This window comes from Haemaphysalis longicornis, unplaced genomic scaffold, assembly GCF_048455015.1.
Source record: "Haemaphysalis longicornis isolate Haplotype H1 unplaced genomic scaffold, Haemaphysalis longicornis Haplotype H1 scaffold_7, whole genome shotgun sequence".
Lineage (NCBI taxonomy): Eukaryota > Metazoa > Arthropoda > Arachnida > Ixodida > Ixodidae > Haemaphysalis > Haemaphysalis longicornis.
This window is the reverse complement of record NW_027526422.1, coordinates 43,026,774-43,051,270: the sequence shown is the minus strand read 5'-3', so window position 1 is coordinate 43,051,270 and position 24,497 is coordinate 43,026,774. Positions and strand designations below refer to the sequence as shown.

Sequence of the window (24,497 nt, the reverse complement as noted above, 5' to 3'; positions counted from 1 at the left end):
CTGGGTAAGCTCCCCTGTTAGTAATTTAAATGTTCATATACTCTCGCACAGATTCTAGGATGTGGCTTTAAGTCATGAGTTCTCGTTCTATCGTCAGGTCAGCAAATATTACTTTTTGTATTCTGCATATTGATACATGAAGCATCTTAAAACATGAAGCTCGCAATTGCGGCTTGTCATGTACACCTACAGCATTGGACTATCACATTTTCTTTCGCCTGTTTGCAACCCCAAAGCTCTCTCTGAAGAATGAAGAGGGCAAGTTCGCAGAAGATCGACAAGTTATTCCTTCCTGCTGCTAAGAAATCCCTACATGTTGCAGTCGAAGGCACGGAACAGGCCACCTCATCAGCAGTTGTGCCAACGCTACGACTGGACGAGAAATACGGTAACACCTGTATTCTTCCACGGTCGGCAGCATGTAGCGCATCGCTACCTCTGCAAGGCGAATGTTCACCCCTTTCTTCTCCATGCCACCAGACTATCGAATTTGAAAGCGAAAGATTGGACGTGGTATCTCCGAGCATCTCCGCGGAATTCTCGAGTGATATAGGAAAGTTCATCGGTAGGAAAGTCGATGACTACACTAAACGGCGTTTGTTGGAAACGCATTGGTGCCCTCCGGATAACTACAGTTTTCCATTCTCACTTCACCGCAAAAACGGCAAAAATGAGAAGCGATACGTAAGTCGGTCGCATTTAAACAAGTTCAAGTGGCTTGTCCTGTCCGATTATAGCAGGGGCCTGTACTGCAAGTACTGCGTTTTGTTCGTAACAGGTGCGATGGGAGGCTACCAGAAAAATGTCCCACTCCAAAAACTGGTCACCAAGCCGCTCACATCCTTTGCGAAGCTGCTGGGAAAGGACGGCGATCTTTCTGTACATGAAGCAAGCAAGTACCACAATGAAGCAATCCAGGCTGGGGAGGAATTGCTCGCACGTCTGAAGGCACCCGAAAAAGATGTAGCCAACCAAATCAGCAATCAACGTCTACATCAAGTGAACGAGAACCGAAACCGCCTGGTCCCAATTATAACGTCTATCATCTTTCTAGGGCGCCAAAACATATCATTTCGTGGGCATCGAGACGACGGAAGACTTCTTGAGCGGTCAAATGAGGCCTCAATGACTTCGAATGAGGGTAATTTCCGCGAGCTTCTGCGCTTTCGAGTATCAAGCGGGGACACTGAATTTCAGAAGCGCCTTGCCAGCACATCATCTCGAGCCACGTACATCAGCAAGACGACCCAGAACGAATTGATCAAGTCCTGTGGAGAAGAGGTTCTTGCTACCTTTATTCAGTGGGTGCACGAGTCGGGCGTCTACAGCATTATGTTCGACGAAACAACCGATGTATCTCACACGTCGCAGCTAAGTCTTGCTCTGCGCTATGTACACGAGAACGCTGTACGAGAGGACTTTTTCCAATTTGTTGACCCTCGCAATGACAGCCATGCTGTCGACGCCAGCATAACTGAGCCTATCCTGACAGGAAGAGTACTTGGTGAGCGGGTTCTGAAGATGCTGAAGGACCTACAATTCGACTTGGGCAGGTGCGTCGGCATAGCTACAGATGGATGCAGCCTCATGGTGTCAGAGCTGCGTTGCGCCGTGTCAGAAATTAAGCGGTGTGCCACAAAAGCAGTTCACTCTCCGTGTTTTAACCACGCACTCAACTTGTCGATCTTGAAGTCATCGCGCGTTCAAGCCGTTAGGAACGCGGTGGGGGTTATGAAGGAGGTAATTTCCTTCTTCACCGCCTCAACTCACCAAAACGAAACAGTGTATTAAAGAACACACTTGGCCACCAGCTGAAAAGCCTTTGCGAGACGAGATGGGTGGAGCGACATGACAGTGTCATCCAATTTCGGGAATCTCTTGTCTTCGTGGAGAAAGCTCTTGACGCCGTCGCCAACTGGAAGGAGCTTCAAAGCGATGCAAAAGCAAGGACGCTCCGCGTCGCCGTTGGCGATGGTGAGTTCATAATGGCGATAGTTTGCCTCTCGGACCTTTTGGCTCACACGCTTCCGTTGAGTCGTCTCTACCAGAAGGAGTGCGTTGATGTGCATACAGCAAGGAATACGCTGACAGACACTGTAGCTGCCCTCACTGCTCAAAGGCGTGACAGTGAAGAGGCGTTCACACCTCTCTACGAGAAAGCCGTCGCGCTCGCGGATGAACTTGAAACAGAGCTGCGGCTACCTCGCATCACGAAGAAACAGTCCTACAGGTCTAACACTCCAGCGCTTGATCCAGAGAGCTTCTTCAGTACAACAGTGTATATTCCTCTACTGGATAATGTGTTGGCAGACATGAAATGGAGATTCAATGATGATACTTTTGGAGTTTGTGAGCTCTTCCTATTTTTGCCGTCCCAGCTGCTGAATACCATAGCATCAGAAGACGAAGCAAAAGTAGTCAAGCAGATTTCCCAGCGGTATGGATCGCTCGTAAGGCACGGCCCAATAAGTGCTAGTGTTATTGCAGCAGAACTGCGGCTATGGCGGGAAAAGTGGAAGCGTGAAAGAGAACAAGGAGCCGACATCCCTGCGACTGCTGTTGAAGCATTCTGCATGTGCGACGTCGACATCTTTCCTTCGATCAAAGCACTATACAAATACTGGCCACTCTCCCTGTCAGCGTCGCCAGCGCCGAAAGATCCTTCTCTACGCTTCGCCGCTTAAAGACATGGCTGCGATCAGAGATTAGTGAGACATGCCTGACCGGCCTCGCCTTGCTACATACGCACAGAGACATCCCTGTTGGCTGTGAAAAAGTTATTGATCGCTTCGCCAACGGAAATCGTGGACGACGGAGGTTGAAATTTGTGTTGTAGCATTGGATTGCTCACATTAGAACTTTCAGTAGACCAAATCTACCAACCAGACGTCGTGGTGCTCTAGCTGCACATATTTCTGTGGCATTGTTTCTCGTCTCGTACATGAACTCCCATTGTATCTGCAGTAATGCTTGGTTATCAATGGGACATTCACTTTTGAATTGTGCAGGTATGTGCTCATCATTATGACCCCGGAAATATCCAAGAATTAGTGGAATTCTGGTGACCACATCGAAAGAGGGAAAATGATTGGACGTCAATCGGCTCATTTAATATGGTGCCGTGCACCGGAAAGCGCCGTGCCTGTTCACTGTGATCCGGATAATGTAAATAATTGTATAAAGACAGCGTTCTTTCTCACATCAACTTGTCCTGATGACTGCCCGGCACGACACCAACCCGTGTTCGCACCGGCCACGCAACCCGATTCCTAACAAAGGCTTAGCACAGCAAAATGTGCCTACATCTAAAGTATGGTAGCCGGATATTTGTAGTATTTCTTGAAATTCATTAAGATTAGAAAACTGATTAGAACAAATGAGTAGAACCACTGTGAGCAAAAAATAACAGTATTTATGCTCTGACGGGGTTCCTTTGATAATAGTAACTACTAAAAACAAAAGACACCCTCCCCCTCTTCATTTGTACTTCAAGTGACCGCCCCCCCTAAAATGAGTGGCTGGATCCGCCCCTGGAACAGCCTCTACGGGATGCCGACGGGGAAAAAGTTGCGAATGTGAGCAGGTGGCTGTTGTCGGTTAGGCCGGGTTCAGACTGTTGCGGTAACTGTCGTAATAACTATAAAGAATGACGTCATTTCACACCTCATCCAACCGGACTGCATGACACGCGTTTTTTTTTTTTTTTTTTTTTTTTTTTTTTGTCCATAGATCACGCTATGGCTTGCGTCGGTAGTCTGAACATAGCCATGCAAGCTTACAAGCAACGGTGCAGCGGATTCTGTGTGCGGAGCGCGGAGTTTTGAGCAGCCTTCGAAAAAAGGCTCGCAAAAATTAATTGATACAGCTGTGATCAACTGAAATGACCCCCGCGCTATGCGTTTTGTGTTTGTGACGGCGCGGAGGAGCAGCAGCTAGGCATACAAATTGTACGGAAACGCGGAGAATTGTCTGCTAATGAGTGAGCATTTCTACGCCGTTTCTCCGTTTCATAAACCTTACGTTTTATCGGTGGCATCTTGTGTGCTAGTTTTTATATTTTTGGTTTTTGAGTTGTTCGCTCGATGAGGACGGTCGATTAGTTAGACGTTCGTGATTTCGTTACTTCATTATGCGGTTTTTAGAGCCAGATTTGGCTATCAGTAGCTGGATTAGGGCAATGTTCATTGTTTTTAACTTTCTGTTGGGCTATATTGGGTAAATTCACCGTTTCGTTTTGTTATAATTGTTTGTTTGTTTTTCCTTCATTTTTTACCAACGATCTGCATTCACAATATTATAACGAATCAACCCTTCTATCTTCGCCAGCTATGTGTTTTTTTGTGAAGATACAAGGCATTACACGGTTGGTGCTTTCTGATACTTTTTGGTGTGAAGTAATGTCGAACTTTATTTTAACTTTTGTTTTCTATATTTCTGTTTGTTTTCGTTTCCTTTTACTCGTTTCTTAATCGCATGAAGGCTGTGGGTTAGCTAGACCTTTGAGATTTCGTTAGCTCTTTTGTACCTTTTTAGCTTTTTGTAATTTTGTGGGACAAACAAATTCCTTTTGCACCGTTATAACCATTACGTAGTTAAGTTCATCACCAGGCATGCCAATTTTCATGGCTGTACGGCAAAGAATACTGACACATGAAAAGAGATCGGTCAGGGCCGAAGGAACAAGTGAACGGTCCTGCAGTCAGAAGACAAATATTAATACATAAGCATTCGTTGCCGAGTACGCCACAGCACCAACCGTGTAATGCCGTGCACCTGCACAAAAATGCATATTATCCAGGCTAACTCATTTTTTCGCTTTGTTGGGTAAGTAATAATACTTGGTCACAAAAAATAGGAGACAACACACTAGAAATGGAATAATAAAAAAAAGCTAGAAGCATCACTAAAGGGAACGACCGAAAAAAGAAATGTCTATCTTACACACAGCTTGCACCATGGGGAAGAGCGCGAAATAACATGGACGCAAATAAAAGAAGGGAACAGGGCGGCAGAAGAAAATAGAATACAGAATATATATACAGCAGAGAAAAGACAGCAAACAGGACAGCTCTCACAGGACGGAGACAAAGATAAGAAAGCCCCGAAAAACAAATTGAACCACGAAAAAAATACTCTGAAAAAGCATCAATCGTGTGACGCCCTGCTTTTGCACGAAAAATGCATAACCAGCAAAATTAACGCAAATAACTGCTACCATCACGCACATTTAGTCTTTGTGGAAGGGGAAAACAGGGAGGAAAGCGGCTTAATAGTGCTTACGCATCAGTTGACAATTCTCGGAATTTCTGTACATTTTCGCTTTTTTTTTTTAATTTACGTTCTAAAGAGCAGACGGGGGGTCGAGCACCTCTAACGGCCGCTGCAGACATCGCATCAGATGTCGGAGCGCCGCCGTAAGAACGAGGGGACGATCCCACATGTGCGCGTAAAGCTGTCCGTGGAGGGCCGACAGGCGCGTTCGCTACCTAATGGTCAATACGCCGCAGACAGGTATGAAACGTGAACTCGTTGATCTTTGAATATGAGCGAGGAATTTTGAGGTCGACGAACAACTTGACGCGCACGTTCGAAAATTTACAATGTCCTGAGCGCGGTAGCGTCTCCTTAAGGTCTACAGCATGGTGCTATAACTTTCGTGAAGCCAGCGCCGCAAGCATTTGCTTACAGGCACATTTCTGGGCGTTTGTAAGTTGTGAACATGAGGCTATCATGGTTAGTTTATGAAATCTAAGGATTCGCTATCCATTTGCAGTTTGTTTTCTAGCCCGCAACGAGGGAAAGCTGCCTAGAAGGCTTCTTTAGATACCTGCGCTCGTTCTCGGTGCAAGAAGGTAGTGAAAAAGACACTGCAAGAAAATACGCTGCAATTTTCAATGTCTTGAACTCGAATATAAACGGAGAGTGCTTCTAACGCAAGCATTTATGCGGCCTATAGCAGTGATGGAAGTGCTGCTCCAATTGCTCCAAACTGCTCCAAGACGAAACTTCTGCTCCATGCTGCTCCAAATGGTCGTTTTAAGGGATTTTTGCTCCAAACGTGCGCCGAAGGGGCATTTCGAAAGCGTGTGGTAGCACTTCTAACTCTCTAATGCAAAACCGAAACTGAAAATAAACTTGTGTCTAGTGTCAACTTTATTTAAACATCCAAGTCAAACCCACTTGTAAACTGAGTTTGCTGCGATGTGTCTGCGCATCTGTAGACATGGCCTTCTTTTTCTGTGATCGTCCATGGCTTTTTTTATGGCTTTACGGCCGCCCTGGGGCATTGCCATGTTTATCACAAAGAACATATGAACGGTTCGTTGTGGCGTGTACTAGTGTTGTTAACATTGTAGAGTTAGTATTATTCGGCTTTATATTTTTCAAGACGTTTTTCTGCAATCATTTTCTATTACATGCTGCATCGGTCCAACTCCAACGTTGTTGTGGTTTGCCCGAACTACATATACAGAAAAACCCAGAAGTTAAAATGTTCAATTTTTTTAAAACGTGACGTAAGGATGACTGTGGTTTGGTGGCTTTTGCTCTAATTGTGTTTACCTTGTTTTAGTTTTTGGCTGCAAGTGTAAATGTACGTTTTAAAACTAGGACAGTTTAGTGATGTACCTCGAGTATTTTTATCCGAAAGTTGAAGGCAACAGAGATCTTGTTTGGATTTTTGAAATGATGTGCCTACTGCATTTGATTGTTGATTTTTACATGCAGTATGGTGCGTAATAAATATTGGAAACTTTAACGGTTTCCTTGTGCATTATATACACCCTGTATTGAAGCGTATTTTGGCATCTGCTCCAAAGTGGCTTATGGCTGCTCCAAACTGGAATTTTGCCTGCTCCAACAGCTGCTCCGAGAAGCAAAATGCTGCTTCCATCACTGCTATAGGTTGGCAGGCTCACTCACGAGTGCACTCACTACTCATGAGTGAGCCTTGCCATCGTTTGGGACTGGCAAGTGTGAGTGCGAGTGCACAGTGAGCCCCGGTCACCACTCGCGAGTGCACTCGCGCTACTCGCGCCATTTGCGGTGCTTAACGCGGAGAGCGCCACTATTGCGCTTGTACTCCCTGCTGGCTATTCGTCGCAGGAGGGCGCTCGCTGGGATAATTGTTAATGGCGGGATTGCTTTTAGCTGCGGAAATATGTCTTCACTGAGCTCCTGCTATGGGGCACCCTAGAATTAATTATCTGGTGGCGTGTTGATTTAAGAATATGATTTGGAAGACCTTCTGACGCCGTAATACGCTAATTGTGTTCGGTTTCATTTATCATGGAGGGTCTGCTGCACACACTCGCGTGCGAGAGAAGACGATGAGGGGTGAACGCGAGCGCTAGTGGGTGCGAGTGGTGACGGTGAAAGGTGAGCGTGAGTGAGTGCGGGTGGTGATGGCGAGGGGTGAGCGTGAGCGCGAGTGAGTGCGAGTGGTGACGGCGAGCGGTAAGTGTGAGCGCGAGTGAGAGGGGTCACGGCGAGTGGTGAGGGTGAGTGCGAGTGGGTGCGAGTGGTCGAGGGCGCGTAGTGAGCGTGAGTGCGAGCGAGTGCGAGTGGTGAGGGCGACGGGTGAGCGTGAGTGCGAGTGCGTGAGGAAAATGTTTTTCTGTGTGAGTGTGAGTGAGTGGCGCCCAGTTTTGCCGAGGTACGCTTATGCCGCAACGGCGTACAGGTATTCTCGCAAAAGAAGCACATTCAAGATCGGGACAGTTTGGCTCCGATGTCGAGTTCTGGGCGTGCATCAACAAGCTATCTGTGGACGTATATCATCACTGCTCAGTGACACTCGACGTTTTCTTTTTGGTGCCTATGGGCAAACTACGACAGGTTTCCTAGCGTGGATGGTTTGGCCTTCGGATTTTTGTGAGGTTAAGGCAGAAAGTTGGGCTAGCTGGTTATTAATTGACCGCCAAATGACGGGTAGATTTGCAAGCGATTTCGGATAATAGGGGCAGTATGTAATTTGCCAAAATCACCAACATCGGGGAAGCTTAGTTTAAGTGTTACTATGGCGGAAACAACGTCCAAGTGGGCGTGTTTCTGTGATTACTTATTGGATGCCCCTGTCACCCAACGGCTCTGGTGCTTCCTTTTGTATTTTCAATCGTGTGCATTTCATCAATGCACAAATAAATCCCATTATAATTTTAATTCTTATTTAATATATCTGTATACTTTCTTTTTTTAATTTGTTCCTAGTTATAAACAATGAAGTTTAGAATTGGTACAAGACTCAATAACTGGGACTCAAGCCAATAAATTCCAGGCGTGACTTCCTATACTAGTTGCTTTAAATTAGTAACCAATAAATTCTCGCAAACAAAACAGGCTAGTAACACCAGCAGGTGTCATGGAAAATCTATCGAAATAAACATGAAACAAAGGGTATCTCAGAGAAGCTACATAATGTATTACACAATGGAAGTCAATTGTAACATCAAGAGGCAGATATTACGCTCAAGTAAAACTATAAGTTTATTGCGAATTAATTATTAGCAGGTAAGCGTTTTCAACATTCTTTTTGAGAGCCGTAGTGAAGTGGTTCGTCGCTTCAGGTAGCATAACACAGAGCAGTAGCGATAGAACTACTTCAGAGTTGCCACAGATTTTACTTAGGGCAATGACGAATCGGGGAGAAAACTTGTGTACCATTAGAGTTGACTGAACGGCATGGGGATGAAATATACTAAAAAACAAAAGCTCCAACGATATAAAAATAATTATCCACAAAATGTAGGATATTAGTTTCCTAGTAGTATTAGAATACTTTTAATAAAAAAAAGGAGAAGCAGGGGTCAGAGATATGAGAATAGAGGGCTACGAAAGGGTCAATGAAAATAAATACCAGCAAGTTTTTAAAAAGTTGAAAAGGTGAGGCCACTACGGAAGGAAAGGTAATTAAGTGAATCGCCTGTATTGAAGCCTTCTAAGTGTATTGGGGAATTTTTGTGCGAAATTATATCTAAAAAAAATGCCGATCAGTAGCCAGTGGTTGTGGGTAAATGCGTATTATTAAAATTCAACAATACGTTATGTATTCAATATTGAAAAAAAAAATTGTTTGAAACGTGCTCGTATGCCAAAGGAAGTCGGCCATTTTGCAACTATACATTAATAGAATATTGCTATTTTAGGCTTGAAACTGCTACCATCACTAAAAACACGCGCGGTTGCGGTGAATGGTGGGCTTACGTTCATATACAAGCATGAAGTGAATTTTCATTTCCCGTTCAGGAAGCGAGAAGCCATTAAAGAAAACCTGAAGGAATCATAGGATATCCTATAAGTAACACACCAACGTTAAAGGGAAATTACGTACCTTTGCAGGTTTAAAATTAGAACCTGTCTATCGAAGCGTTGTGAAAAAATTGGCCGCGTATCTGCTCCTTTCGTTGCAAATGCCGTCAAAAGACGATAGTCTTTATCGGCTTTTGCGAAGTAAATGCCTCACTTCGCTTTCCCGCTCACCTCTCATGTTGTTCCTCTTGCGTCGCGCTCCTCCCAAGGTAAATACGCCAAATGTTTGCTTAAATCATTTTAAATATCCCGCGTTCCACTGCTCCAAACCGGGTGTCTCGATGCGAACGCCGCCGTACGGTGAAGACGAGCGTTCATCGAGGCGCCCTAGTTCAACGTTTATAGAACCGCGTTTCCCTACTCCACGTGCGTTGCAAGCAGAACGTGAAACATATATCTAGTGGAACCTTGCGTAACTGTTGCCGGTTGATTTCTTAAAATGGCGCCAGAAGCTGTAGTGGCGCGGGCGACAGCAGGCGACGGCGGAGTGAATTCTTTTTTTGCAGTTGATGAAGAATTTAATTTCGCAAAAGTCAAGCATATTTGATTTTTTATAAAGGAACACTGCAGATATCACTTCTGTATTGATTTGTTGTCTCATATTTGCGTAATGTCTTGTTCTTCTTCAACAATGTTGACAAGTATGAGTATTACACCGGGCATAGACGGGTATTTTTAGCTCTGACTATATAAGACTATAGCGCAGGCATTGTTTTGCTTTGGCCGGGTGGCTGAATCGAGTCACAGACAGACAGACGGACAGACAGACATACAGACAGACCAAAAGATCTGGGTTTAAGTAGCCTAAGAAAGACTATCGTCTTTAATAATTTGATTGTAACAAAAGCAAGTTAAAGCAGCGTGCCTCGTCGCACGTCCAGGCGTGGCCTGCAAGCGCGCTACTCGCTTGCAGGCCACGCGTTCCAGCCAGAGGGAATCTGGTGTGCCACTTTTCCGTGGCGTCTTTTCTGCTACAACTTTTCGATGTCACGCGGTTTTCGAAGAAGGATCCAAGTAGTGATCTCGTTCTTAAAGGAAACAGGACGCAGGTAACAAGTGGGAAACGAGCCAGCCAGCCGCCCAACGAGCCGCGTCATCATGTCCCGGAGCGTGGCTTCCCTAAAGCGGGACCCGCAGTTCGGGCTGGACTCGCGCTGGAGCTGGATCACTGCGGGCTTCCTGAGCTGGGTGCTGTTCATCTGCACCGCCAGCGTGCGCGTGGCAGGGGTGCTCTTCTACGGCATCATCGACACGTACGGCGTCAGCCGCCAGCTGGCCTCATGGCCGGTCACCCTCAACGGATGCCTGCTCAACCTGGCAGGTATGCCCGCGCTTGACCTCAGTCCCCGCGGCATGCACGAAGCTACTGCATGTCGTATTGCCATTGACCTTTCCAGATACTGCCCGTCATGCTTCCACTGATAGGCGCATGCAAGTCATCCGAACAAAACAAATTCTTCAGAAATTCAGAGAATTGCCTACTTATTCGTAGCATTATTATGCCGCTTGTGTTGACTGTGAGTTCTTTACGGCCATTTTTTTTTGTTTTTACAAATCCTGTCCGCCAATTATCTCCATTTACGCTATTATATAATTATAATGCTATTATAATCTCTCCCTCTCCATACTCTCTCTTTCTCTCTCTCTCTGGGTGCGTACGTGCGCGTGTGCATATACGTGAGTTGTTATCCTGAAGACTCTTTCTGTTTGTGCGTCGTGTGTGTGCGCGCTCCCAATTGAAATCGGGATGAAGCTCGCCGATTATGCAGAAGCGCCGTCCGGTGATACGTCATGTGAGTTAGGAGTGGTGCCAGGATTTCGAGAGACGATTCACTGACAGCAACATCACATGGCGGGCAACAAGTGTGTCTGGGGATCATTTATTCAACCTCCAAAACCTAGCAGGTTGGCGAAGCTTAATGGTACCTTCGCGCGGCCAACTGCGAACCAAGGGGGAAACTTTTGTAGTTATATATTCGTTTCCAGAATGTCCACTGTTTCGGAACCAATGGGATCGCATTGTATGAAGCGTTGTTCTCGTTCTCATCCTACGTTCTATTTGTTATACTAATTCGAAAGCATTAGCTAACTACGTGGGTTGCAAGCCCGGTGCCCAGGCACACAGAATGGCCCACGGCTCAAAGAATGAAAACGGTTCAGTGAATGTTCTGAATGGCGCAACCTTTCTCATGCTCTGCCGTTCTCGAGCCGACAGAAGAGAACCACATATCATCTGTTTGAGCAGATATCAGTGGGTGGAACTGGGTTTAATTCTTTGACGAGTGTTTTTTCAGTAGTGCTTATTATTGCATTGGGGAATAAATGCGGCTACTGTGACTTCTGCCCTATTGTGCAGTATCCGGACTGCCTTCACTGATTGCTAAGTGGTAAACTTTCCTGTGGCAATGCAGGTCCAGTGATGGGGCTGCTGTGTCGACGCTTCTCCTGTCGCATCGTCCTGCTCACCTGCTCGTTCATCACTGGCCTCGCAATATGCGTCTGCTACTTTGCCGAAGGGGTTCTCTTTCTCAACGTCTTCTTCGGTTTGGTTCATGGTGAGTCGAGTCCGCCTACTCTGAAGGTCACTATCACATATCACCCACGAACAATGTGAATGGAATAATTAATGTACTAATGTACCTGCCGATACTAAGATATGCTTGAATGTTCATTCTATAGATGGTTTTCACTGAAAAGTGTAACTGTCAATTTCTTCGCTCGGCAACACTGGAAACGGCCACAGACATGGCCGAAGCGCCACGGACATAGCGCCGCCTGTGCCACTGCGCCCTCACGCCGCAGAAAAAAAAGACACCGGTGTGGGTCGTCTGTATCGTTTCAACCCGATTCTCAGCGGTGGTGTCAACAGATAGGTTATTAATCGCACTCACATGGAGTCGAGGCGTTACTTTGCGTTCAGTGGGGTAGAGTGTGGAACGTCCGACACACATCATGTGCTTAGCACGGACAAGTACCACTATCCCGCGGAGCCCGACGTAACCAGTGACGGCGCACTTGGTTGCCTGCTCGCGTGCCTCGCCAGCGAATACAACCTGTAGGATTGTGTTAACTCCAAGTGGTACTCACTCGATGTTTTGGTTTCCTGTAAACTTGACAATAAGATCCCGGGTAGGGGGAGTTTATAACGCGTACGTTAAAATTTGATCATTTGTTCAAAAATCGTGAAGAACAGGGACGATTACTTCTGCTTGTCATATTGGTTCTGCCCCAAAAATCACCTGGTCGGGTGGCCGTGTGGTGATCTGGTCAACAATTGTAGAAACAATTGATTACCCGCGAACGTCGGGGTCCAACACCTCCTAAATGTCAGTGTTCTCAGCGACGTGATCTTACACAATGAGCAACTTCTCGGAAACAGTTCGTGGCGTCTACGTGGGCCCGTAGGCCTGTCACCGGTTCTTCTAGGAATCAACTTGCTCATGTCAAAAAACTTTTGAATTTAATCCCCTGTGAAATGCGGTCAAATGCATTTCCAAGATGATAAGCTTAATGAGATTTCATAAGCAGACAATGGTGAATTGACACGGAATTAACGATCAGTAATTCGCCCCTCATAGAATTTTTGATGACTCACCGAACGCCAAGTGGAATCTGCCGCTATGCTTCTTTCTGGTGGTGGCAGTGCGGCCGATTGCCGACTTTGCTCCCTAGTAGGGTGAGGAATACATGCCTCCCCTCTAATGTCGGGGTCCAGCAGGAGTGTTTGGTAAGATCCAAAGATGTATCCTTTCGGATAGGCTTACCTGGCCCGAGATGATTCTGTTTCATCACAGGGGCCCTTAACCCCAAGTTGTCCGACCGGCTCTGGCTACCTCCAAAACCATAGGGTGCACTTATAGGCATACTATAATGCACTAGAAGGTGGAGGGGAACACAGTCGTCCCGGTAGCTGTACTTAAAAAAGTATAGGTCACGTAATACGACGGTTAAGGGCTGGGATACCACCTGGGCCGGACTTATTCCGTTTTCATTCTTTTTAACATGCCAAGATTTATATTTTTTGACAGAACAGAGCACGTTACTTCCCCTGTGTTCATGACAGATTACTTTCCTTTTCCTCCCTCCCTTTCTCCCTCTTTATATGCGTGGTGTTGCGACAAGCGCATTTAACCAATTTTTATTTGTACCTCCTCAATCCAGCGTATTGAATATCTGCACGAATGCCACGATTTATGGTCTTTGTTCATTTTTAACACCTAAGGCAACGGATCCCCGGTTTGCTAGTATAATTCACTAAAACCCAGCTTTGGTGTACGGGAAAATAGGCTGGCTAATGACTTTTTATTGTATCCGGTTGCGTGTGAAAGACCCGAAAAGGCATAGACTTCGTCATGGATAGAAATACGTCTTCCTTTTTGGGTGCCAGAAAACTGGGGTAATAGGGTTGTTTACGTGTATTATCGCGGCAAAAAATGGGCCACACAATGCGACCCGCGTGATCAAGCCGACCGTTCGTCCTAACTAAATTTGTAAATACGCTCATTTATTGACATGGCATCCTGCATATGTGGACGCAAATATCCGACTTGTGTTGCTACGTAGCCTTCTTCATCAGTCTTTCTTCATCAGTAGCCTTCTTCGTAGCCTTCTTCATCAGTTAAGTTTCTCAAACTCCTCCTTTTTACTCCTGCAGGAATCACGCTGTCCGGCGTCTTCGTGGGCGTCAACGTGCTCGTCTCCCAGCACTTCGAGAAGCGCAGGATCACCGCGTGCAGCATGATCTTCACCTTCTGCGGGCTCAACACGTTCTTCGCGCCGCCCTTGGTGGAGTACTTCCGCACCACGTACGGCCTCCGAGGCAGCTTCCTGCTCCTCGGCGCCATCATCCTCAACACCTTTCCGGGGACGATCGCGCTTCACAGCCCGCCCTGGATCAGCAGGTCAGCCGAACCGTCACCTCCTCCAAAAGCGCGGAGAGTGGAGCTCCTGCACAAGATGGCAGCCGCCAAGCATACATCCCTCTTGTCTCAAGGTACTGGGCGCCTATTTCAAAAACATTTCCCTACGCTCTAAGAAATAGCCGCAGGTGGGCTTTTTTCACCACAACGCTCCAAAAACTGCCAATCCGTGTGACCAAACGTGCAAACTTGGGGAATAACGAGTCCAAGCATGTAATTAGAGTAAAATATTGAACCTGCGCCGGGCAACACCGCACCTGCGTGCTTGAACGCGGTTGTCCCAGCGCAGATTCTATTGTGACACTAATCGCATGGTCGCCTCGTTATTTGCCAAGTTCGCACGTTCGGTCACGCTGATTGGCAGTTTTGGAGCGTTGTGTTGAAGCCCACCTGCGGTGGTTTTTTAAAGTGTAGTTACGAAGGCCAGTGATAGGGGCAAACGTACTGTTACGAAGGGTTCCCACTCTCGGTTTCTGTGAGCTTGCATGCTTCCTTGGCTGGTCATCGACTCACTCACCTGTGTCGCTTGCTCACTCGCCTGTGAGGGTAGGCGAAAATTCGGAGACTGCAGTATCCTATAAATGTACAGAGCACAGTGCACGCGCGGAATTTTAGAAGCGTTCTTCATGCGAAATCTGGGGACGTTAAGTGTGAGAGCACCATCTGGTCTCAGGATTGTCACATGACGTTCTCTGCTATAACTTTCTTCCCTCATTGGCAGTCGCAATTCCACCAGGGTGATCCACTTCTTTTAAAGTGAAGCTTTGTATGTCTGCGAGCGAAGGGTTCTGTCACGACCATCCGCGTCAACAGAAAACTCCCGCGAACACATAAAAGGAATTACTGGCACCGCCAGGAATCGAACCCGGACGGAATAGAGAAACGGGGCGAGAGCCCATTGTTTTACCAATTGAGCTACGAACGCACGCGGAGACTCGGGAGACAGGCGGTGTACTCACACAGCACAGCTGCGGGTTTACCCCTGCGTAATCGCTGAATGCCAGGTGTCAGTGTCACGCGACTCCTCGCACCGCTCGCGCTCCGCCTACGGCACGGCACACCAATGCACATGGCCACCTATGTGTAACACCGATACCAAACAACCAACTACCATTCGTGAAATGTGCATTGACTTAAAGGGACCCTGAAACACTTTTTCCAATTTTTTGAATTCTTAAACGCTTGAAGAATGTAGTCACCCAACCCACCCAGTACTTAGATTAGGGGGTCGAAAAGTACCTCAGCCAAAACATACTGCCTTATGCTTATCAGATAACTTGGAAACTCGTTCAAAAGATTTTTCTCTCTTTCCCGGTCTTGACGTTTTTCGACGGCCCGAATTACGTCACTGAGGCCATGTAGCGGCTGTCGGCCGGTTTTCCTTCAGTTGATTCATCGTAAATAGCGCTTGAAACGGGACACAGAAACGTTTCAAGCGCTACTTACGATGAATCAAAACCAACTAGCCCAGCTGTCAATTTTACTGAACTTTCCTTCAGTTGCAGCAATGAACGCTTTTCGAGAGCAACTTTGAAAATAAAGCCATAAAAGCAAAGCAGAAAATTCCCCCGCATTTCCCCGAGGGGGAGAATGTGAAAGTGCGAATACACGGTTGTCGGCCCGCTTGCGGCGCTTGCGCTCGGCCCCCGCAGCCCACCGCCTCGCCGCCTTCTCTTCCATGTCTTCCATCGGGTTTGTAGTATCACGTGTACACCACGCAGTTATCAAGCCGCTATAACGCCGCTGAGTCGCCAACGCACGCCGCTGACGACGTAGTTTGAATGCGTTAAAGATATAAGGCGCGTCAACACTGATATCACCGTCGCGTCCGTGGCTTGATCGGTAGAGCGTCGCGCTGCGGCCGCAAAGTCCGCGTATCGAAACCTGGCGCCGGATGCTGTTTTTCTTTATAGAGGAGCACTGCGGACGCCGCCGACGCCGCCGCCGCCGACGCCGGCGGTGGATGGTTTGGGGTCGCTTATAAAGTGTTCACACTTAAAACGGAAGGCGTATCTGGTGCGACGAGCAAATCGCGCAGTGCCGCTCCGTGCTGGCGATAACTGTAGCTGTCGCAGTTCTTCCAGACGTGAAGGAAAGAGTGAAAGCGTTTATCGAAAGTGTTGCAGGGACCCTTTAACGTTCACGAGGAATATAACTGCGGTGAAAACACAAAGTCTGAGTCTGTAACACACCGATAATAAGGCATTTGTGAACGTCGTGCTGAAGGGAAATAATAAAGAACGTGTTACAGGCACGGTGTAAGGGGTGACTACGCAAGCGGGCTGTAGTCACCTGTGGTAGGGGCTGTATAAGCTTCGCTTCTTAACCATCTCCACAGGGTGGATTGGCCCGCACTTTTTTTTATTCTCCGCGGTGCATGACCGGTCTAATTCCACTGTTTTTCTCTTTACTAAATACTTGAAGAAATATTTCTATCATCAGAACAGCAGAAGGAGCCATTCACATAAGAATTATGCAGACGCCTATAGGGATAGTGAACCAGGGCCTTGCATTAACAGAGCTCACTTGGTTGGAGAGTTTATATAAAAAAGCTTAGGAACAGCAATTAACTGGGCTTGGTTTGTTTTAGTAACTGAAGCCACAAAGATTATGTGACCTTTTGGATGTGGTTTTAGTTTGCACACACAAAGGGCGCCACTAGCGGCGCCAATGTCATATACGCTACCGACACCGCGAATGTTCTAGTACAACCGCCTCTACTACAAGGCTGTATGGAGGACTAAAACAACATCGAAATTCTGGTGGTAAGAAAGCCACAAGGGTATATAGCACAAGACAGATACCCCCTGTCAAAAATAAAATTTAATTTTATCCTGCCGCTAATTGGAGCTCTAAAACAAGATAGATTCATCGGCGTGTTGGGTGAGATAACACGCGCCATCACCCCCTACAAAGTGAATGATAGAATCAATCAATCAATCAATCAATCAATCAATCAATCAATCAATCAATCAATCAATCAATCAATCAATCAATCAATCAATCAATCAATCAATCAATCAATCAATCAATCAATCAACGCTACAAAAAGATGCTACAATCAATAAATCGGCTCGCCCTCCACTCGCCCAGAGTGGACCAACGGGAGCGGAGCGGAGCGTCAGAAACAAAAACAAAGTTCTTTATTTTAAACTTTATTCAAAACTTTATATTAATGTAAATCAAAAACTCCAGTCGACCGAGTTGCGAGCATCACCTGAATTGCATGCCTGCCACAGTGGTTTAAACCACGGACAAGAGCCCTGCAAATGATGGAGAATCATAGCGATGCCAAAAAAACAAGGAAATAAATGATTGGATATCTTCTAAAACGACGTTTTGAACTATAGCTGAAGTATTCAGTCTGATGTATTTTTTAATGTGACCGCAGAAAATACCGGGTAACAAGAAACCCTTTACGAGTGCCATACGAAGACTAAGCGTCTCATCCTCCGATGATTTCTTGGCCGTATTGCTCGAACGGGGCCTTGTATATCTTTGAAATTGACGCATGTGATCATTTCTAAGCGTAGCTACTCTTGCAGTGCGAAATTAAACACGTTTTTTTAACGCAGGCAAAGAAAAAATCAACGACAACCCGGGCATAAGACCGATAGCTGCTCCTCGGCGACCCAGCGCGGCACAGATTGCGCGGTCCGCCGTCATGGATGACTGGATGGGAAGCGTCAGCTCGTTCGGAGCCCTGGATTTTGGCGTGGCCCCGCAGACTGACGAAGAACAAGGAGGAGCCACACGCCCTCTCAGCCTCAAAGACACAGCACGGCAGTTCTTGACTGCGGCCTTCTTGGTCGACGCCCTGTCCTTCACCATCGTGATCTTCAGCATGGGGACGTTCGTCTTGCTGTGCGTTGACCTCGCCAGGGACAGAGGGATCTTGCCGTCGGACGCCGTGTACCTCTTGCACGCTTTCACCGCCGGGGACATCACATTGAGAGCCATGTGCGGTTTTGTGATCGACTCGAAACTCCTCTCGCTCGAGGCTGTCATGTTCCTCGGCTACCTTGTGCAAGCCTTTGCCTTCGAGTTCCTAGTGTGGGCAGGGACTTTCCCCATGCTGGTGATATGCTCGGTTCTCATGGGTGTCAGCAGTGGGTCCAGAGTTCCCCTGCAAGCACCGACACTCATACATGACTTTGGAGTCGAATCACTGCCTGTCATGATGGGCGGCATGGTGTTCTGCATTGGCGCCGGATCCCTGGCACGACCGCCTCTCGTGGGTAAGGAAGCCGATGTTTCTTCCGAAGTCAATAGTTCGGTAAGGGCATGGGAGCGCTGCTTCTAATGCGTAGATGTTTAGCGGCGCCATTGAAGAATTAAAAAAAAATGTAAGGCGCACTTTTAACTTGAGTGGCTTTATAAACAGTCGGAAAACTATTTAGAACTGTGAGCTGAGAAGCTACGGATTTGTATGTGATATCTTCGTGGAACCATCGTGACACACGCGCGTTGTAGCACTAAATCACCGGCGGAGGAAGCATTAAAGGGAAGCTGAAGCACTTTCCAAAAAATTTGAGTTAGATTAACAGTTATATAGGTTCTTGCGCGCTGATTCCGAATATCACATTGAAATTTATCGTACATGAGTCCAAGTGGCATTTATCTTGCAAAAAGCGCGGCCCCGTTTGAAAGACGCGCGCTTTTCGTCTTTTGACGCCCCTGATTGGTTGCGCCCGTCATGACGTCAAAGGAGGACATCCTTTGGCCGCGCGGGTTGTCGGAAGCATTGCGAACGATCGCACGGTTGCCTTTGCGGCAATTTAGCTTGCAGTTTAATTTTCGCACATCACTGGAAGTTCGTTTTATAATTTCCCGTGCTGTTGGTTCAATTATCTTGGAGCTTAAATTTGCTTTACACGACAGAGAACCCCAAAGCAGTGACTGTGACGTCGACTAGTGGGTTCCATCAAAATATTTTGGAATTAGGCAACCAGCATAGGGGGATTTTATACCTTATGTTAATATTAGGTACTGCCTTAACTGTTTCTTATTATACACAAAACCATTTATGCCGAAGATTAATGGGCGTTTTATAAACAATCTACCAGCGAAAAGCACGGACGTGCACTGCGCGAAATAATAGCGTTCATGCCCTGTAAACGTATATGCGAGACACATCTTGCCGGTACACGTATAAACCAACAAGCAGACTCTGCTTCCGCATTTCCTTTGTTCGTTGTCGCCCACCCCAACCCCGTTACTCATCCCCGTACACAGACCCACACGCGCGCGCCATTTCGGCAGCGGCGCTACGGCGCCTCCGCGATTGCTAGCTGCACTTCGATGAGTGGCGTCCTACTGCTTCACATGCATTTATTCCGAAAACACTGCAGCATACTAGTGCCTGCTCAGTATTATTGGCTGTAGTAGGGCTTGATTTTCGCTTGTGCGTTGCGCATTCTGCTACAATATTACGGCCACCTCGTTATAATTAACAGACCAGTCGGACAAGGCAGTTACATTGTAGTTACGTTACTTTAGGTAACAATCACCAAACGTTTGTGATAATGAATCGTTGGCCTGTTTCAGCATTTCTAGATTTAAGCATTTAACGCGCTAGTCGGACAGAGGCCGTATATTTACTCTTCGCTCCTAATTTTTCTAGTATCATCATTATATGTATCACCGACTATCACTGGAGCACACTTGAGGTTCAGTGACAACAAGTGCTTGCCAGGTTATAATATGCAGCCACACGGAATCTTGGGCAAAAAAATTAGGCCCCCGCAGTCAACATAAATTATGGCACGGTGGTGGTTCGGAGTTTTTTTTTTTTAATTCCAGACAAACACCACCTTATCGTGACATGTATACTTGCAAAATCAGTAATCTGGTTGTCTTGGTTCTTTTACTTTGTAGGAATACTGTTTACCTCTTAGCCGGGAGAGAAGTTCTATCAGGATAGGCCCCTAGTTTTAGTTTCGCCAAAAAATTGTTTTTTTAACACTATCCTGAGCCCATAGGGAAAGAAAACCGACGCGTTTAACGAAACAAGTATGTCCTCAACAAATGTGACTTGGTTTCTGGAATGGGACGAAACATCCCCGGCCAAAGTACAGCAGTATTCCCCATCCTTCCTAAATCTAGAACCTAGTGTGAACATTCACGTCCGTCGCATCAAAAAAAAAAAAAAAAACGCACTGGAGCGGTTTACAAAGTATTTAACGTAGTGTAGTATATTCTCTGTCATCAAGCACAGCCACCTCGGCTGTCGCTTCGGTATGTTATAAAGCATCCCGGCGTGGCATTATTCTGCTTAGGAATACGGCATGATAACGTATGCCTCGTTTGGCGTATCGTGCATACTTTTTGAACACGAAAATTGTACAAATGAGTGCTATCAACCACAACAAGTATCATTCACAAGGAAACACGGCGAAAAGAGCATGGCCGAGGCGGCCGATCCGGCCGGAAGTCCAGGTATGACGTTTTTCAGCCGGTTTTCGCCCGCGCTCTTCGGTCTTCCGGCATCGCGCGGCGAGATGGGGGCGGGGCATCGGGCCACTTTTGTTTGCTCATTGCGCCGCTTCTATTGCATGTATTGCGAAAATATTTCGTACACGGGAACTATTCAATGTGTACTTGCTGCTAGTCAACTTTTCTTTTAATTCTAAAACCGCTTCACCTTCCCTTTAATGCTGTCGTATTCATGGCATGTAATCAGACAAGTGCACTTCAGAAGTAATGCTATAGTTGTGGTGTCGCTATTGAGTAGTGGTTGCGTCCCTTAATTCTTACTTCACGCCCCCCAGTCCGATTTCTGTTATTGCTACGGTTTTTTTATCTTTTCATAATTGCAGTGCTTGGTGTAGCAAGCTCCTTTTTTGGTTGGAGATAATCTCTCCGATAGATCACTATCTCTCTCTCTCTCTCTCTCTCTCTCTCTCTCTCTCTCTCTCTCTCTCTCTCTCTCTCTCTCTCTCTCTCTATCTCTCTCTCTCTCTCTCTCTCTCTCTTGTCATGAAATTGGGATGTGTGTGCACCCCTGACAATACTCTCTTTATTTGCCCCTTCAGGGTACTACCGAGACCAACACGGATCTTATGATGGTCTGTTTCACATCATGGCTGTCATCAACGTTCTGCTGCTCGGTGTGTGGGCGCTGAAGCTTGCTCTCAGCAGAAGAAAATGTTCAACAGCTAAAGAAGAGGACGTCAATAAAGAGCGGCGACATTCTGCGTTGGTTCCAGTAAATAGCTTGATAATTGAAGACAAGTGCAATGCTTGATGGAGTGGAAGAATGCATGCTAACGGAAAACAGCATTTTCTCAGGTTCTCGTAAGCGATATCATTCACTGTAGCAAGCCTTGAATTATTGAAGCAGTCAGCGGCGCCGGAGTTGCAGCCCCAACACACCAACGGGTCGTCTATGAAGGCTTCAAAAGCAGCTTTAGAGGTTCTGTGAAATAACCAGATCAAGAACGGACACTGCAAGATTCTACATGGCATCACTGAAGTCTTTGGAAAAGTGGGGATTTTGGGAATAATATGAACTTTCAATGTGTGCCAAGGCCTACTGGACTAATTCGGCAACAACAAGCAATCGCCCAGTAAGCGAGCCAATGCTCATTATGATCATCATGTGATAGGTCGCTCCAACAGTGATGGGATGGATTCTGAGGTCATCAACATCGCCTTTCAATTATTACAGCCGTTACTTAGAGCTTCCAGCAAACCTGTAGTGCATCGTGGACAACCTGCGTCATAGTGTCCGGCGATGTGCGGCATAAACATGTTATGTTCTGCTTGTGACTCGTCATGCAAACTGTGGGCCGTGCCTGTGAGGGGATCCAGATGTGGACGTCAATCATGTGTTTCCCGTAGTGTCAAAAAGAAAGACAGGAGACATACTTCAAGTTAAGCGTTTCTCAATCGTTCATTGTTACTAGAAGCACTTCAACGCCTGCTACCGACCTTTAGTCTTTAGAGAAACATTATGGTACCCGTGAATCAGTTTTTAGTTTCATCAGTCGCTGTGTACGGCTGCTATCATCACATGTCTGTGTTTATTGTTGTTTTGAATGTTTTTTGTGGGTGTGAGATGGGGTATGTGGCTGCCATTGTTCAAGAATTGCAACGTCTTCTGGGGCCTTCCGGACACGAGTATCCGGAGAATATGTTTTGTATTTATTTTTATTTCTCTCTCTCTCTCCTCCCTATATTCACAACTGCTGCTGCCGTTACAAAACTTTGAACAAATAAATACGCCAAATATATTTATAAAATTGAGCTTTCTACTTGATGATCGATGGTTGTAAAGTTTCCGTATGGAGGGCAGACAACGTACGCACGACTTCGTGCATTTTCGTAGTTTGATGTACTTTGTATGGCTCTTGGCACTTGTCGTTCAGATGAACAGCCTCGTTTTATTCGAGCTATCGCTCGGCTTCTCGGATCATAGTTATTTTACACTATACTAAGCAATACAGTCGCGGCAAATTTTGTGATGTATCCAACCACCGACATATAAGAAAAAGTCCGGTGTCTGTGACTTTGAAGACATGTGTATCGATACCTTGCATCTACGTTTGGAAATGCATTTTACAGGTTCATACGTCTACGCTGAATATGTTTTAAGTACCTTGTTTGCTGGCGGCAGTAGGACAATAGGGAAGAACTGAAAAAAAAAAATGGTGGAGTTCTAAATAGCAGTCACCGATAAACTGGAGCGCGGCTCTCACAATCGCGACCACGTTTGTAAGGGTCGCTCTCCCGTGGCTTTGCCACAGACTCACAGACATTCCCGCTGACAAGATCCGCGCAGGAATGGGAAAGCAGTTAAATATAGCCAGAGTCCTTCAAAGCATTGAAGGACTCTGATATAGCCTAGCCATCAGCAGAAATGTGCGGGTGGCCGTCAAAACAGCGAGATAAATGTTGGTATATACAGCTGCTGCGCTGGCAGCTGGAGCAATATTTTGACATTTCTCTTACCCCCGGCATTGTCTTTGCTATAATGCATACAAAGTAGCCCTAACACACGTTTGTTTCCTGACCCACTCCGCTCTCTTTTTGTCCCTTAATGTTACACCTGTCATCCTCCGTTCCATTTCTCGCTGAGTCGTCCTCAGTTTAATTTGAAACCTCTTAGTGAGCCTCCAAGTTTCTCCCGTAGGTGAGTACTGGTAAGATGCAGCTGTCATACACTTCCTTCTTAGGGGACAATTACTAGAGATTAGTGTTAAGTACATATTAGTAGAAATTGAGAAGAAGACATAGACGTGGGCAGGGCATGTAATGCGAAGGCAAGATAACCGTTGGTCATTAAGGGCAACAGAGTGGATCACTAGAGAAGGCAAGCGTGGCAGGGGGCAGCAGAAAGTTAGGACAGATGAGATCAAGAAGTATTAGGGGATAAATAGGTCGCAGTTAGCACAGGACCAGGATAATTGGAGGTTAATGAGAGGTGTTTGCCCTGCAGTGGGCGTAGATGGGCTGGTGATGGGCTGGTGATGGTGGTGATGATGATGATGATGATGCAAAGTACCCATTGTGCTAGCTTTGTTCTTATAAGATGGTAAGGCTTCCAGAAACATTCACCAGAATTCAAGGAATTGAGCTGTATTCTCGGGGATAGGCAAATGAGTTGCTAGCTTAATTAGGCAGGCATAGCGCCTTACGTGACACCGTCGGCTGAGAAGCTGGTGACTGATTTCTACAAGTTTTCTCCATTGTGGAAGGGCAATCAGTGAGTACTAGCTATACTCGTAATGCTTGGGCCTGCAAATCATTCATACGCCTAATAGGCTAAATCTAGTTTTCGTGAGGGCACCGGGTGCAGGCTTGATGTAACTGTGTAGTGGTTTGTAGGGAAAGAAAGAGAGATAGCTATAGACTTCAGAAATCGCTACCGACCTCCGACGTTAGACAAGCAAAACGCGAAGCATGCTACACCGAACATACAGGGAAAAAAGTGGCAGCGTATCTGCTGCCATCGCTGCAAACGTCGTCAAAAGTCTTCTACCGCCCTTGCTACATAAGTCATCGTATCTTAGCATTTTCTAGGCTTGTCATCGCGTCTACAGCTGGCACTCTATGACCACCGCCATGGTCGCTGCAGGGCGGAGAACTGCATGATCTGGCGCAGTTCTTTCCCCCGCGCCACCTAATCGACGAGGTGGCGCCATCTGGCACTGGCCCTGGGAAACACACAACTTTTCTTCCCAGGGCCACCGCCAGGTGGCGGCACCGGGTCCACCACGGAGGTCTTTTATTTCTTCTATGGATCGTGTTTCGCATCCAGCGGCTAAGTTT

The 24,497-nt window shown here is 46.5% G+C and overlaps 1 protein-coding gene across 3 annotated transcripts in view; it reads left to right on the top strand.

Moving 5' to 3' along the window:
* LOC144145383 (monocarboxylate transporter 9-like) overlaps positions 1-22,760 on the top strand; it is a 32,536-nt gene extending 9,776 nt beyond the window's left edge. The window contains exons 3-7 of one of the 3 annotated variants that reach the window (XM_077676970.1): positions 10,356-10,627; positions 11,718-11,861; positions 13,961-14,299; positions 17,801-18,463; positions 21,260-22,760. In XM_077676970.1, coding sequence (XP_077533096.1) covers positions 10,405-10,627; positions 11,718-11,861; positions 13,961-14,299; positions 17,801-18,463; positions 21,260-21,471 — 1,581 coding nt within the window. In that variant the 5' untranslated portion in view covers positions 10,356-10,404 and the 3' untranslated portion in view covers positions 21,472-22,760. Of the gene's footprint in view, positions 1-10,341; positions 10,628-11,717; positions 11,862-13,960; positions 14,300-17,800; positions 18,464-21,259 lie in introns of all 3 variants that reach the window. The other 2 variants (XM_077676969.1, XM_077676968.1) reach the window with 2 other exon arrangements.
* The last annotated feature ends 1,737 nt before the right edge of the window (positions 22,761-24,497 follow it).